Source organism: Geotrypetes seraphini, chromosome 6 (genome assembly GCF_902459505.1).
Source record: "Geotrypetes seraphini chromosome 6, aGeoSer1.1, whole genome shotgun sequence".
Taxonomy (NCBI): domain Eukaryota; kingdom Metazoa; phylum Chordata; class Amphibia; order Gymnophiona; family Dermophiidae; genus Geotrypetes; species Geotrypetes seraphini.
Window position 1 is genome coordinate 214,218,414 of NC_047089.1, and position 16,809 is coordinate 214,235,222.

The 16,809-nt window shown below is 44.2% G+C and overlaps 1 protein-coding gene across 1 annotated transcript in view; it reads right to left on the reverse strand.

Moving 5' to 3' along the window:
* The window catches only part of LOC117362950 (calcium-activated potassium channel subunit alpha-1-like), a 192,402-nt gene that overhangs the window by 124,752 nt on the left and 50,841 nt on the right, over positions 1-16,809 (reverse strand). Inside the window, exons 5-9 of the mRNA XM_033950039.1 lie at positions 13,517-13,628; positions 11,403-11,478; positions 7,031-7,106; positions 4,059-4,229; positions 3,271-3,362 (exon numbers count right to left, since the gene is read on the reverse strand). Coding sequence (XP_033805930.1) covers positions 3,271-3,362; positions 4,059-4,229; positions 7,031-7,106; positions 11,403-11,478; positions 13,517-13,628 — 527 coding nt within the window. The remainder of the gene's footprint in view (positions 1-3,270; positions 3,363-4,058; positions 4,230-7,030; positions 7,107-11,402; positions 11,479-13,516; positions 13,629-16,809) is intronic.

The following is a 16,809-nucleotide window of genomic DNA, read 5'->3' on the forward strand; positions in this document are numbered from 1 at the left end:
TTCCGGGGCACTGACTTCGCACGCATGGGAGATTTCGTTCATCAGACACTACAGGTTCAAGAAGTAACTGATAATGTGGAAGCTATGTGGTCAACCTTGAAATCGACCCTTCATGAGGCAACTATCCGCTACATTAAATCGGTAAATAAACAACAAAGAAACAAGAGACCCAAATGGTTCACTGATGAGGTCTCGTACCGCGTCAAGGAGAAGAAAAGAGCATTTCTCTTATACAAACGCACCGGGGAGAAGGAAGCAAACATTGAATACAAGACAAAGTCTGCAGCGGTCAAAACAGCAGTCAGGGAGGCCAAACTTCGAATGGAAGAAACTCTAGCGAAGAACATTAAGAAAGGGGACAAATCCTTCTTCAGGTACATTAGTGACAGGAAGAAGAACACAAATGGGATAGTACGCCTTAGAACGCCAGACGGAAATTATGTGGAAACAGATTCCGATAAAGTCAAACTGCTGAATGATTACTTCTGCTCGGTCTTTACCTGCGAGGCACCAGGGCACGGGCCAAGGCTGGAAACAAAGCAAAGCATGGAAGATCCATTTCAGAATTTTGAGTTCACAACTGCTGATGTGTACAAAGAACTGTCAAGACTCAAGGTGAACAAAGCCATGGGACCGGACAATTTGCACCCACAAGTGCTCAGAGAGCTATGCGATGTTCTAGCGAAACCGTTGGCCATGCTCTTCAATCTCTCCCTAAGTACGGGGAGAGTCCCCCTGGACTGGAAAACAGCTAACGTCGTTCCTCTGCACAAAAAGGGATGCAGAGCAGAGACTGCGAATTACCGACCAGTGAGTCTCACATCAATAGTGTGTAAACTCATGGAAAATAGTGTGTAAACTCATGGAAACTCTACTTAAAGGTAAATTAGACACGATAATGGATGAAGGGAATCTAAGGGATCCCTGTCAACATGGATTCACCAGAGGCAGGTCATGCCAATCCAATCTTATAAGCTTCTTTGATTGGGTGACAGGAAAGCTGGACTCGGGAGAGTCTCTGGACATAGTATACTTGGATTTCAGCAAAGCGTTTGACAGTGTCCCACACCGTAGACTACTAAACAAGATGAAATCGATGGGTTTAGGTGAGAAGCTAACTGCATGGGTCAGTGATTGGCTGAGTGGAAGACTTCAGAGGGTGGTGGTCAACGGCACCCTCTCTGAGACATCAGAGGTGACTAGCGGAGTACCGCAGGGCTCAGTCCTGGGACCATCCCTTTTCAACATATTCATAAGGGACTTGACCCGAGGGCTTCAGGGTAAAGTAACACTGTTCGCCGACGCCGCCAAACTGTGTAATATAGTAAGTGAAAGCAATCTCAAGGATAGTATGACGCAGGATCTGATCACGTTGGAAAACTGGTCCTCGACATGGCAGCTGGGCTTCAACGCTAAGAAATGTAAGGTCATGCATCTCGGCTGCGGAAATCCATGCAAAACTTACACCTTAAACGGGGAAACACTAGCTAGGACTTCAGAAGAACGGGACTTGGGAGTAATCGTCAGTGCAGATATGAAGGCTGCCAAACAAGTGGAGCAGGCCTCATCCAAGGCAAGGCAAATGTTGGGATGTATCAATAGAGGCTTCATCAGCCGCAAACCTGAAGTCATAATGCCGCTTTACAGAACCATGGTGAGACCTCACCTGGAATACTGTGTGCAATTTTGGAGACCACACTACCAAAAAGATGTGCTTCGAGCTGAATCTGTCCAGCGAATGGCCACTAGAATGGTCTCCGGACTCAAGAGTCTCTCATACGAAGAAAGACTGGGCAAACTACAGCTATACACTCTTGAGGAGCGTAGAGAAAGGGGAAACATGATTGAGACATTTAAGTACATCACAGGTCGTGTCGAGGCGGAAAGCGATATATTCTTCCCCAGGGGACCCTCGGTCACAAGGGGGCACCCCCTCAAACTCAGAGGAGGGAAATTTAGTGGTGACACCAGGAAGTATTTCTTCACAGAAAGGGTTGTAGATCACTGGAACAAACTTCCGGTGCAGGTGGTCAAGGCCACCAGCGTGCTCGACTTTAAGAATAAATGGGACATCCACGTGGGATCCCTATGGGGGTCGAGCTAAGGATCTGGGTCATTAGAACTCAGACTTGATGGGGTGGGCCAGAAGAGTGGGCAGACTTGATGGGCTGTAGCCCTTTTCTGCCGTCATCTTTCTATGTTTCTATGTTTCTAATCCAGTCCAGGTTATTGTGGAATTCAGGATTAAGGCTGGGAGCAGGGCCAAAGGCAGTCCTGTTGCTGAAGGAAACTATTTGATTAAAGTTTATGTTGCCTTGCCATATAAAAGCTAAACACAGAGGGGACTTGGAGGGCATGATTTTGGGGAGGGGGCCTGAAGACCTAATTACGGGAGGCTTGCCCCTTGCACGGTTTATCAGGCAAAGCGGTGCATACCCCTGTGGTGAAGGCAGGGAAATCATTACTTTTGGGGAAAACCCAAAGTTGCTAATTATGGGATGCTAAGACTAATAGAAGCATGTGAGGAAAACCTCAAAAGCTCTTGTGAAGACTTGCCTCACGGGGTGGGAGCCAAATAGCAGTGGCTGCGAGTTGCTAGTGACCCTGGGGGGAGGGAAGATAAAGGCCAGTAGAAGAAAGAGAGACTTTGGGAAAGTTTGCTACTGGATTTTGATTTTTGGTTTTTTTCTTTGGGGGGACAAGAACCAGTTTGTTCACGGTCCTCATAACTGGGTGCAAGAATATTGAAGTGAGTTGCTGGACATTGCACCAAAGTGACATTGTAAGCCATTGCACAGTTTAACCCTTTTTGTTTTTCTTTATTTTGAATGTGGTAATAAACTTGGAGGACTTGGACCAGAAATCCAGAATCCGGGTTTTCCTTTTTGCCAGCCATATAAAACGCGCTACATAAATCTGCCTGTGGTCCGCAGCGGGCTTCCCATTTATGCGGGAACTGGCCCGGCCACAATATATAAAAGTCTTTCTAATTGAAAGCCCAAAAACAAAAGAAAAGAGAAAAAAAAATATTATAAAATGATATAGAGCCAATGACGATCAGACACATAAAGCTCACTGCTATCAAAGTCTATTGAGCGGTGGTGTGGTTTTGCTGAGGCTCTGAAAAACATTAATAAAGCTGGTATGAATGATTGTCAGACTTAGAAGTAACATATTGTAGCAATTACTTATGACATTCTAAGTAGAGAGTTGAGAAAATTAAACAATTCATTCAAGATCGTACATTATAAGTAGAGTAGGAAAACTTACTTTCGGCCATGAACCATCATATAGGTCCCACCATATTTGTTCTGTCTTCCAACCATTTTGACAATTTGTGGAACGTAGGTCGCAAATAGAGCCTGGAGGAAACATATGACTAAAAGCTAAGCAAATAGCACATCCAAGGAACTGAAGTGTTATAAATTGTATGGAAGAAAAGGGGCAACATTTGGGGTATTTCCTATTCAGTGGCAGCAACTTTCCCGCATGACCATAAATTCATCGTGGAAGTTCTGAAATGATGAACTTTGGGGGATCCTTCATTTACTCAGCATTGATTATGTTCTGACATTCTTATTAACAGGGTAGGCTTTTAGAACCTGGCTGGGATTTCTGATACGAAAGGATTCTTTCTAAGCATGAGATTTCACACTGGCACAGATGGATGAGGGGTAAGTATACACTTCTCCCTCTGTATTCGTGGTTTCAGCAATCGCGGTTTCGATTATTTGCGGTTTTTAGCTTGCTGACTTCTCCCCCCCCCCCCCAATTATATCAGCTTGCATAGAGAAATCGCTGATTCCAAGCGTTTACAGAGAAAAATCGCTGATTCCCAGCACTTTCTTCACCGTGTTTTGCCTCTCCTTCAGGAATAGGCCTGGTCTCCCACCAGGTTATTCATGGTTTCATCATATTCACGATGGTTTTTAACATAAAACAGCGAATAACATATGAAAAAGTTATTCGCGGGTCTATTAATCCCCTACCACAGTGAATACGGAGGGAGAAGTGTAAGAAACAATTCAAGCACAAAATAAAAACATAAAATTCATTACAAAGCCGCCAATGATGTAGAAAACCATGAAGACACGGCCCAGGACGGTTTTAGAAGAAATGTCTCCATAGCCAACAGTTGACATGGTCACCATCATTAGATAAACGCAGTCAAAATAGGAGATATTCTGGTTATTTCGTGGATTCGCCCAAGGATCTCCATAGTTCTCTACCTGGCAAAAACCACAATAAGATGAATATAATGCTACTTATCTGTGGTAGGCAATAGCGACATACACATGGCAGTACACATATATGGGAAACAAATTCATTTTAGATGTAGCAATAATGCTTAGAGCAGGGGTCCCCAAAGTCCCTCCTTGAGGACCAAATCAATCAGGTTTTCAGGATTTTCCCCAATGAATATGCATTGAAAGCAGTGCAAGCACATAGATCTCATGCATATTCATTGGGGAAATCCTGAAAACCCAACCGGATTCGGCCCTCAAGGAGGGACTTTGGGGACCCCTGGCTTAGAGCCTAATCCTGTTGTTCTATAATTCGATGCCTGCTAATAAGGGCAACATGCACATGTTGTTTATAGAGTTTCTCAATTCGGTCCTGGAGTACCCCCATGCCAGTCAGGTTTTCAGGATATCCACAATGAATATGCATGAAAGAAATTTGCATATAATGGAGGCAGTATAGGCAAATCAAGTTCATGCATACTCATTGTGGATATCCTGAAAACCTGACTGGCAAGGGGGTACTCCAAGACCGAGTTGAGAAACACTGGTTTATCGAATGGTAACACTTATACACATCGGAGGCATCCAGTTGTGGGGTGGCCCATCAATGGATTTATACCTCTAGACCCCACAGAACTGCCATGCTCTAAATCAGGGGTGTCCATCCTGCAGCCCTAGGGCCGCATGCGGTCCCGTGAAGTATTTTGTGCAGCCCTGGTCGAATGCGATGCAGTGTTTTCCTCTGCTGCCTCTGAGTGTTTACTGTCTTGCTGGCTCCCTCCTCTATCTTGCTGCAGTGTTTGTGCGTTTGTGCAGCCCCAGAAAAATTTTTCAGCCAATGCGGCCCAGGGAAGCCAAAAGGTTGGACAACCCTGCTCTAAATGGAGTTGCTTTCTTACAGTGGTGTATTGTATATATTTTTTTAATTTCTGTGATCTTAGAAAAGCCAAACAGTCTAGCAAATTTTAATAAACAATAAATAATTATCTGTTTATATTGTTGATATAGTACAGAATGTGGCTCCTAAATTTTCAGGTGAAAATTAACCTAAATTTAGATATTTAGAACTCAGGATCATAAATTTGACTGCTACTTTCTTATATTTAGGATCAAATTTAGATGCCTGGGGTAATTCTATAACTGAGAACTTCCCCCCCCCCTCTTTAAAATTCCCAATGCAGTGTGGGAAGTACCTATTCTCTAACATATGTGGTCATTTAGGCCCAGATTCTATAAATGGCCGCCAATAGCACCAGTTCTGTTTGTAGAATCACAACTGTTTGTTTTTTTTAACACAGGCGCCTTAAATGTAGGCCAGCATTTTATGTATAACAATTTTTATTGAAAGAATCAAATAATCAGTACAATAGGATAATACAAAAATACATTCAATACAATAAGAATTACAATAATATTTCATACAAATTTAAATCATTCTTTCAAATTTAATTTCCATATGAATTAATTCAATCTTATCTACATCCCCCTTAATTCCATCCCCTACCCACTATCTTCCCCTAAATGAAATCCCTCACCCTGGATGAAGGTTGACAAAAATAAAGAATTAAAATAAATAACTGTAATGTAATTATTAAACCCAATTTTCATAATAAATCATTAATAACCAAACTTCGTATTTTTGGTGAAAGATTCTGAATATAAGGATCCATAAAAAGACGAGTTTTTTTAGGCGAACCTTGAACCTCCCAACTCTCAAATAAAAATAAGCGATGTAATTGATTCCTCCAATGCCAAAAACTTGGAGATTCTTTCTGCAACCAAAATTGCATAATACATTTATGCCCAATCATACAGGCTTTCTGAAATAAAAGACATTTTAGTTGGCCAAAAACCCCACAAGCTGATGCTTTACCAAAAATTATTCCCCTAGGACAACCCACTATCGAATTACCCCATAAAGAACCCAAAAATAATAGGATGGCAGACCAAAATGAGTTGATTAAAGGACACAACCAAAAAGCATGAGATAATGTGCCAGGATCTTTATTACATTTAATACAAATTGGAGTATCTATTAAATTTGCATGAAAAGCTTGAATTTGGGAAAAATAAGCCCTATGCAAAATTGTATAAGTACATTCTCTCCAAACAAGGCACCAGTCTCACACCTACAGAGGCGTATAGGGATGCCTATGGACACCTAATACCACTTCCGGTGCAAACCATGCCCCCGCTGGCCTTAGGCATCCATAGGAATCCCAATACACCTTTGTAGGCGCGAGACTGGCACTTTCAACTTTTTTTTAGAAATGCGTCTCCTGATTGGTCTGTTAGGCAGCAGTAGAGCACCTACCGCCACCTAACTGCAGCACCTCCTCTATAGAATTTCAGCCTCAGGGCTCATTATTCAAAGCAATTTAACAAGCCATAATTGGCTCCTGGCCAGTTAAATGGCTTATTCAGAACTATCCTCTGATATTCAGAGGCGCTTAACTGGTTAGTGACACTGAATATCATCACAGACCGCTAAAAACAAAGCTGGAGATTAAAAACAACAACAAAGGCACTTACGGTATGTATTCAATGATGCGCTGGCCACAGAAAATTCTTTTGAGTTGATAACCGGAATGTTCCCACCACCAGATTTTCTCCTTTCACCCCACAGAAGTGACTCTTGGGCTTGGAGAATGAGTTACCAAGCAACAGAGGCAGACCTGCCCTTCAACAAATGAATGCCACCAAGGAGCATCCTGGGGCCATGTAAATAAGTAAGTTGCTGTAGCTTCTTACTTACAAACCAGAGGCTCTGGTGAACTGTCACATACCAGGTGGATGAATCCTGCGGCCGTTAGCCATGAACTAACTAAGACGGCCAACATGCTTGTCAACTTGATGGAATTGCTGCAAGAAAACAAATTAGTAATTCATGGCAATCGGTGTTCAAGTCTTCTGGGCATCAAAAAGGGGGAGGAGTGAAGTATAATCATGGGGGGAAAATGTATAATGGATTTTTCATGTGCGTAAAATGACTTTCATAAAATTATCCCAGAAGTTACACGTGTAAAGGTGCATAATTTATGTAGCCTGAATATAATTGACTTGCATTAAAGACCACAGATTTAGGATGTCCTTCTTCCTTAAACTTGGGCATTTCTTCCTGTATGGAAATCACTGTTGGACATCCTGATTCTGCGCCATACCATATAGTTTCTTATACTGCGTAATTGTCAACAAGGATTAATTGCGGTTAGCAATAAGATTTGAGATCAATCATTGCAATTACAATATGATTCTAGAGATGGTTGGAGGATAGCGGTCAAACAGTTAAAAAGAAAATGTTGCAGTACAAAGAAGCCTGATCTAGATATAATGGTAGGCTATTACTCCCTAGATTCACCCAAATAGACCCAAAACATGCCCCCTTGCTGTTTAAATGTACTGCAGTGATAGATGTCCCTTTTCTGCCTTGCAAAATCAGGATTTAGATGTTTCAAGCGATGTTCATTTGGGCATGTTGAGATATCCATATACACTGAAAGTAAGCACCATAGACATCAATGTGTCTTTTTATAATAAACTTGAAATAGGTACCTCCTTGGTCTTCACACATAGGTGACCCAGTGAGGGAGGTTATTTAAAAAAATCATTTTTGGTAAAATGACTTATAAAACAGTGCCGGGCATAAAAGTGTGCATGGTGGCATGGACACACATGCTTTTACTGGAGACTTGGCCAAGGGAGTGGTCTAGACAAAGCACAAGTGGAGTTCGCAAGTATGCAGCGTTGATGATGAAATACGCTAATCTACACATGTATTTGTGAACAGGTGTACACTTCCCCCTCCCCATTCGCGGTTTCGGTAATCGCGATTTCACATATTCGCGATTTTTTGGGGAGGGGGAAAAAAGAAAAAAAAATAACATTGTTAAGTCTTCCCCCCGGCATCCCGGCCTTACCTAATGGTCTAGCGGGCTTTCGGGGCAGGAGTGATCTTCCTACGCTCCTGCCCCATGCAGATCGCCATTAGGAAATAGCTGTAGGGAGTTCCCGTCGTATTCTCGAGAGACTACGGGAACTCACAGCGGCCATTTCCTAATGGCGATCTGCACGGGGCAGGAGCGTAGGAAGATCGTTCCTGCCCCGAAAGCCCGCTAGACCACCAGGTAAGGTCGGGAAGGCGGGAGGGAGGCGGGGGTGGGTCAGAGCCGGATATTCGCGTTTTTTTTGCCATTCACGGTCCGGCTCTGCCCCTATCCCCCGCGAATCCGGAGGGAGAAGTGTAAATGCCTTCAAGTCCATTCAAGGCACATTTTCTGCTAGTATTTTATAAAGACACATAGGTGCCTATGTATCTTTATAAAATAATGCCTAAGTAGGTACCCACTTTGGCATCTTCACCTAGGTGCCCTGTTATAAATTTACCCTCTAGCTTGGAAATTCTGTATAGTCCACCTAAAGTTAGGCATCTACATCTGCATGCCTAGACGATGCAGGTGCCTAACTTAATTGATTTATAGACTTAATCGGCAACGATAAGGTACTTAACATCTCATAATTGCCATTAATTGGACTTAACGGAAAGTTAGGCACCTAACTCAAAAAACATGATTCTATAAAAAGTAGGTACCTAGTCCAAAGTGCCTACCTAAAAGTGGGCATGACTAGGGGCATATCATAGGCGTGTTATCAAGTTAAGCGTGTCTTTTGGAATTAGGCATTCTTAGGTGCTGAACACAGGTGCAGGTATTTAGGCAAAGCAAACTCTGGCCTGAAGTTAGGATGCATAGTAACGCCTAACGTTGCTTAGGCGGCGCTATGCATGATTCTATACAGAATCACTCTTAGCCTTTTCCTATGATAATAAATTTTACGTTACGCTGGTTCCATTCGTCATTATTTTAGCAAAGTTTTGTATTATTCACTGTTATCATTTACGGCTAATGTAAACATCATGTAAATAAGTCATAAGTCTGTAAATTCAAATATTTTGTGTTCCTGGCTCTTTATTAGTCCATACAGACTGTTTATCCACGATGGCAACGACATTTTTGGAATGTCCCGTCATCCGGGACACACGATAGGAAAAGGCTAGCATTGCACTAGTCAGCGCTGATTTTTTTAGGCAACCTATATAGAATTGGTCCGCGGGCAATTCTATAACTGGGCACCTTGGTTTAGGTGCCTCAAGGGTGTGTGATAGGAATCTAGGCAGTGGTGTAGTAAAGGGGGGGGCAGGAGGTGGACTGCCCCAGGCGCTGTCTTGATGGGGGCATGTCCATGCCACGCTCGCGCACTCCCTCCCCCCCTGTATCTCTTTAAAATCCTCTTCACCAGTGCGAGAAACTATTCTAGCCTGTTGCTCGCACTGGCCTGGCTCCCTCCGAAATCACTTCCGGGTTGTAGGGCCAGGAAGTGATGTCAGAAGGAAAGCTGTTTTCAGATAAGTGAAAAGTCAGATACCGGTAATATGGAAAACAATAGAAAGCCTTTTAACAATGCACGGAAAACATACTTCATACATAAGGAACTGGCATAGGGTATCTGTATTTAAATATTTTTTATTAATCCTAATCAGAAACTATATATATATATATATATATAGGGCATGACAGTGCTGCTTGTATAGCAGGTAATTTGAGCACAAATACTGAGCAGCATATTTCACAATGCAGTACAATATAACAATTGTACAGAAGCAGTGTGAACAAAACTACAGCTTGAAAACATGGCTTCCTCGCAGCATGTGAAGCTGGAAAACAGTAAGAGAACCTGTGCACTTCTCAATGGCAATGTAATGATGTCACTGGCAGGGGGGAGGGGTGTTTCTGTCAGATATGACAGATGGTCAGATTAGCGAAAGTTATATAATCCAGACTGGACTGGACAAGTATGCCTGTTTTTACATAGCATGCATTTGCAAGAGGCATACACGGGGCAGAGCACAGATTCTGGCTTTCACTTCTCTATATCAATTAGACACTTACATATACAGTACACATGCTCTATAGTGAATGTAAGGGCAAGAGCCTAAACGTTTAGCACATCAGTACTGGGTTATTTTAGTATAACAGAAGCTTGGAACTTAGGCTCAGTGGCGTAGCAAGGGTAGGAGATGCACAGGGCGGTGGCGCCCCACTGCACTCTCTATTTCTCTCCCCCCCCCCGCTCCTTCAGTGCCCTCCCTTCCCACCCCGAACCTCTTTATATCTTTACCAGCGTGAGCAGCTTCTCCCCTTCGCTTTACATTGTTAACGATGGCTGGCCAGAGGGATGCCTACTCCCTCCAGGCAGCAGGCCTGCCTCTTAAAAGTGGCAGACCTTCCCCTCCCCAGTGCATCCTGGGATGCACCGGGGAGGAGCCTAAGGCTCTGATTGACCCAGGTTGCTTAAGGCCTTTCCTATGGGAGGGTCCTTTTTAGGTGTCTGGACCAATGAGAGCCTTAGGCCCCTCTACGGATGCACTGGGGAACAGCCTAAGGCTTTGATTGGCGCAGATGCCTAAGGCCCCTCCCATAGGTTGTTTAAGGTCTCTCCTATGGGAGGGGTCTTAGGCATCTGGGCCAATCAGAGCCTTAAGCTCTTCCCCAGTACATCCAGGGAGGGGCCTAAGGCTCTGATTGGCTCAGGTGTCTAAGGCCACTACCACAGGAGAGACCGTAAACAACCTGGGTCTATCAGAGCCTTAGGACCCTCCCCAGTGCATCCCATGCACCAGGGAGGTGAAGGCCCAACATTTTGAAGAGGCAGTCCTGCTGGCCAGAGGGAGTAGGCATCCCTACGGCCAGCCATCATTAATAAGGGGGAGGGGACGAGGATCATTGGAGGCATGAGGAGGGTGTTGGGGATGGGAAGGAATAGGCATATCTCCCCCTGCTGGGGGGGCATTGCTTAGCAGCGGGAGGGAGTGGGCATCCCTCCTACCGATCTTTGTTTTTTCTTATTTTGTTTTATTTTGTGTTTATTCTGTGCATGTGCCTATCGCTTTCACCAGCAATGGGCACATGCAAATTTAGTGAACCTTTGCTACTCTCTGCCAACTCATTTGCATGAGCACTTTTTGAAGAATGACTCACTTTTTTAAAATTGCTACAATAACGGCTGTGACAGTGGCCCATCGGTTTTTAATGCAAAATTTTGAGAATCTAGCCCTTAGTGTTTTCTCCTAATGACCCAGACTCTGGAACAAAATGAACTTACTAGCTTCTGGTAATTTTTAAGAACTGTAAGATGTTGGGAAACTCCAGCAGACTGAGAGCGCGCAGGAAACGCAAGCCTATAAAGAAAGGGGAAAAAAGTCCTTATACAGGAGCCCCCAATAGAACAGATATCAAGCTCACATTTATATGTATTTATTTATTTTTATTAATTCTTTATTCATTTTCAAAAATACATTATAAGTGTTAAATATATTCATTCATATTAACAATATATACATCACTTACAAACAATCATTGATATATTTCATAAATTCTTATCCCTTCCCCTTTCCCATCCCTCCCTCCCATATATTCCATTATCATATAAAACATATAATAATAAACTTCCCCCCTTCCCTATACCTTAAGTTGATAAATATAAGGGAAACAAATTCAAATTAATCTTTACAATACTTTGTCAATGGTTTCCACACATCCTGAAACTTCTTAAAATATCCCCGTTGTAATGCAATAAACCTTTCCATTTTATAGATATGGCATAAAGAATTCCACCAGAAGTTGTAATTTAATCTCCTCCAATCCTTCCAATTATATGTAATTTGCTGAATGGCAACACCAGTCATTATAAGTAGTAATTTATTGTTATTCGCAGAAATCTGACTTTTTACTCTCATTTCCATACCAAATATCACAGTATCATAGGATAATGCCACTGGGTTATCTAATAAATTATTAATTTGGTCCCAAATTGATTTCCAAAAATTCATAATACATGGGCAATGAAACAATAAATGATCTAAAGTTCCTACTTCTAGATGACAATGCCAACATCTATTAGACAAAGAACTATCTAATTTTTGTAACCTAACAGGGGTCCACAACGCTCTATGCAACAGAAAAAACCAAGTTTGTCTCATAGATGCTGACAATGTACATTTCATCCTCCAAGACCAAATTCGTGGCCATTGAGATGCAGTAATTTCATGCTTAATCTCAATGCTCCAAATATCTTTTAAACCAGTTTTTAATTTATTTTTATTAAATCCACATAACATTTTGTACCACTGGGCGGCGCGTCTCACAGTCCCAGTACCTTCCTGAGAGGAGTCGGCTTCACTACCAACAAGTTGCAAGAAACATGGAGACAGTAGAAGACGGCTTTTTCCCCTGAAGTAGCCCTTGCCAGGCGAAACAGAAAGTCTTTTCTGTCGGGATTATGAGTTGGAAGCCTTTGGTGAAAATCTCCTTTTTCCAGATGAGTGTATTTTGTCCACATTGTTTTTGACTGTGTGCTGCATATCTCCAAGAGCTCTTGCACTAATTTAATCAAGCTGTAGCCCTTGCTAACTAATTGAGTTAAGTTTGGGATTCTGGCCTGTATTGCTATATACTGATGCTTATACATAAAAAAGATTTTGAAAAAAAGTGACCAAAACATGATTTTGTATGTATGAAAACGAATGAAACAGTGACTCATATATATGTTTACGGAGTTTTTTTATAAACCCGTGATGATGAGTGGAGGGCTGGGTACTTGTGTAGTCCCAACCTCCCTCAATTGAGGTTTATTTTTTCTCCGTTTCAATTTTTGGTTTATGTACTGTCAGCTTTGTTTCTGGTATACATGGCCTGTATGTTTCCCTGCTAATAACTGGATTTTACAAACACGTATTTTTCATATATTTATTAATTATTTGGACGTTTTGACCTTAATAAATTGCTACAGTCCTCTGAACCAGAAACTGTATCTTCTCCCAGGCAGAGCTGACTCAGGATGTCTGGGAACCTATGTAGCACCAGGAAGCCTCAAAAATGGATACCCGCCCCCCCCCCCCACACACACACACACATATAATAAACCAGATGCAGAGCAGAAAAAAGAGACACCTTCTCAACTTGCTTGCAGAAGGAAAAACTGAGAGACTGAGGCACTGCCCAGTGACACAAGGAGGCAGAGTTGAAGAAAAATGTAAATGATGGCTTCTGCAGTCCTCTCGGGTAAAGGGACATGACCCACTAGACAGGTCTCCTGTCCTTCCTGCACTGGAATACGACTATACAGATCACAGTAAGGAGAACCTGAGATCAGAATGGGAATATCCTAAAGACAGAAAATTAATTAATCATAAGAAAAGGTCTCCAAAGCAGACTTACCCAGCCAATTTTGTTTTAAATAGAATGACACAAAAATGGGAGGGATGGTGACGAAATCCACAATGGAGTTCAGTTTAATCCAGAACTTGAATTTGTCATCAGCAGAAATGAACTATTCAAAAAAACAAAACAGGAAATTACGCAGCTTAAATATGGCAAAAAAAAAGTCTACTGGAATTCATTGATGCATTTTCAGTATAATAGAGTAGAAAGGTAAATCAAGATACCATGATGATGTACAAGTTCTGTTTCTCTGCAGTTGTAATCATAGAAAATCCACCTGATATTCAGCTCTGTTTAACTGGCAAGGAATGGCTCCTGGCCAGCTAAATAGGTCTAAGCAGACTATATGCTAATATTCAGCACGAGATGTCCCTAAAAATTAGCATTTAGCAGCTAGCCCAATCACCAGATATGTCACATAGAAACTTAGGCCAGGATTCACTAAGCAAACCAATCGTGTACCGATCGGTTTGCGAGCCCTTAGCGAGCAGATTTCCCTCCGGCACGATTCACTAAAGTGTTTAGCGATCACCTCCCGATCCGTGCATGCAAATGAGAGAAATGGCATGCAAATTTGGGAGGGCAGCGATTTACTAAACACTTTAACTAACACTGATTGGGCTTGCCAAGTAGAAGAGAAGCGACTGCTGTAGACCAGTCGCTTCTATCTTGGCCGACTCTCCTGCCCTCTTCTGCCCTTTAAAACCACAGGCTCGCAATGCTTTTTAGCAGAGCAAGCCCATGGTTTTAAATCCACCGCCACCTCCACGATCGAGCCCGACGCTGCCCAACCGGTCCCTGCAAATATGGCAGGAGGGATGCCAACTCCTTCCTGCCATCGTGAAATCGCCATCTCCCCGGCCCACCCCTCCCCGTACTCTTTAAAATTATGGCAGGAGGGTTCCCACACATTGTGCACATGTGAAGACCTTCATTGGTTGTGGTCATTCATGACTATTTTCAAAAGACAGCCCATCCCTACTCTCCTATAATTATGTATTAAGCTATAAATGCAGGAATTAGCATGCATTGAAGTTATACATGGATTTTCAGTCACTGAAAAACTGCTACACACCGATATTCAGCACTATTTAACTGGCTGGGAAAGACTTCTGGCAGGTAAAATAGCCCTAAGCCAGCTAAGGGCCCCTTTTACAAAGGTGTGCTAGTGTTTTTAGCACAAGCACTGGATTAGTGCGCGCTACCCGAAAAACTATCGCCTGCTCAAGAGGAGGCGGTAGCGGCTAGCGTGCATGGCATTCTAGCACACGCTATTCCGCGCTTTAAGCCCTAACGCACCTTTGTAAAAGGAGCCCTAAGTGATAATACTCGTCATGAGATGGCCGCTAGCAATTAATGACTAGCTAGCTATGACACGCAAGATAGGAAACTATCCTCAAAATTTAAAGTTTAGCAGCCAAATCGGGCCGTGTCAATAGCTGGTCTATCTTTGACCTTGATAAACTTAACCAGCCGGTGCTGAATGTCAGCTTTAGCCAGCTAAGTTTATTGTGGTCAAAAATAAACTGGATCTTCAAAGCTGGCCACCAGAACAGCCCAGCTTTGAATATCTGGGTTCAGCACTGGCTGCGGGACTCAGCCCAGCTAACTCCTGCAGTCTGAATATTGGCCTTATTTAGAATATTGTATGCAACTCTGGTGACAGCACCTTCAAAAAGATATAAACAGGATGGAGTTAGTCCAGAGGAATGCTATGAGTACCAAAAGAGTTGGAGGTCTTCATCATAAGGTGTATGGGAACAAACTTAAAGATCTCAATCTGTATACTTTGGAGGAAAGGCGGGGGAGGGAAGATATGATAGAGACGTTTAAATACCTATGTGGCATAAATGTGCATGAGTTGAGTCTCTTTCATTTAACAGGAAGCTCTGGAATGAGAGGGCATAGGATGAAGTTAAGAGGTGATAGGCTCTGGAGTAATCTAAGGAAATACTTTTTTACAGAAAGGGTGGTAGATGCATGGAAGGGTCTCCCGGAAGAGGTGGTGGAGACAGAGATTATGTCTGAATTAGAGAATGACACGGTGAAAAAATTGGTCCCCGTCACCGCCCCGTCCCCGTATCACCATCCCCGTCACCGCCCCGTCCCCGTCTCACCATCCCCGTCACCGCCCCGTCCCCGTCTCACCATCCTCTTCACCGCCCCGTCACCGCCACTGCCACCCCATTCACCGCCCCGTCACCGCCACTGCAATCCCATTCACTTTTCTTTATTTACGTATAAAGGAAACATTCTTTAAAACTTTAAAACTTAGTTAAATATTAGTTAATAACTATACAAAAACAAAACACGCAGAGAAAAAATTAATTAATATAAATTCCCTGACTTCCCTGCACTGTCCCCCCTTGAAGGTCTGTCCCCATCCTGAAAGCCTGATGCCCCCCCCCGACGTCCGATACATCCCTCCCCCCGAAGGACCGCCGACTCCCCAACAATATCGGGCCAGGAGGGAGCCCAAATCCTCCTGGCCACGGCGACCCCCTAACCCCACCCCGCACTACATTACGGGCAGGAGGGATCCCAGGCCCTCCTGCCCTCGACGCAAACCCCCCTCCCCCCAACGACCGCCCCCCCCAAGAACCTCCGACCGCCCCCCCAGCCGACCCGCGATCCCTCTGGCGACCCCCACGACCCCCCCACCCCCCTTCCCCGTACCTTTGATAGTTGGCCGGACAGACGGGAGCCAAACCCGCCTGTCCGGCAGGCAGCCAACGAAAGAATGAGGCCGGATTGGCCCATCCATCCTAAAGCTCCGCCTACTGGTGGGGCCTAAGGCGCGTGGGCCAATCAGAATAGGCCCTGGAGCCTTAGGTCCCACCTGGGGGCGCGGCCTGAGGCACATGGTCGGGTTGGGCCCATGTGCCTCAGGCCGCGTCCCCAGGTGGGACCTAAGGCTCCAGGGCCTATTCTGATTGGCCCACGCGCCTTAGGCCCCACCAGTAGGCGGAGCTTTAGGATGGATGGGCCAATCCGGCCTCATTCCTTCGTTGGCTGCCTGCCGGACAGGCGGGTTTGGCTCCCGTCTGTCCGGCCAACTACCAAAGGTACGGGGAAGGGGGGTGGGGGGGTCGTGGGGGTCGCCAGGGGGATCGCGGGTCGGCTGGGGGGGCGGTCGGAGGTTCTTGGGGGGGCGGTCGTTGGGGGGGAGGGGGGTTTGCGTCGAGGGCAGGAGGGCCTGGGATCCCTCCTGCCCGTAATGTAGTGCGGGGTGGGGTTAGGGGGTCGCCGTGGCCAGGAGGGTTTGGGCTCCCTTCTGGCCCGATATTGTC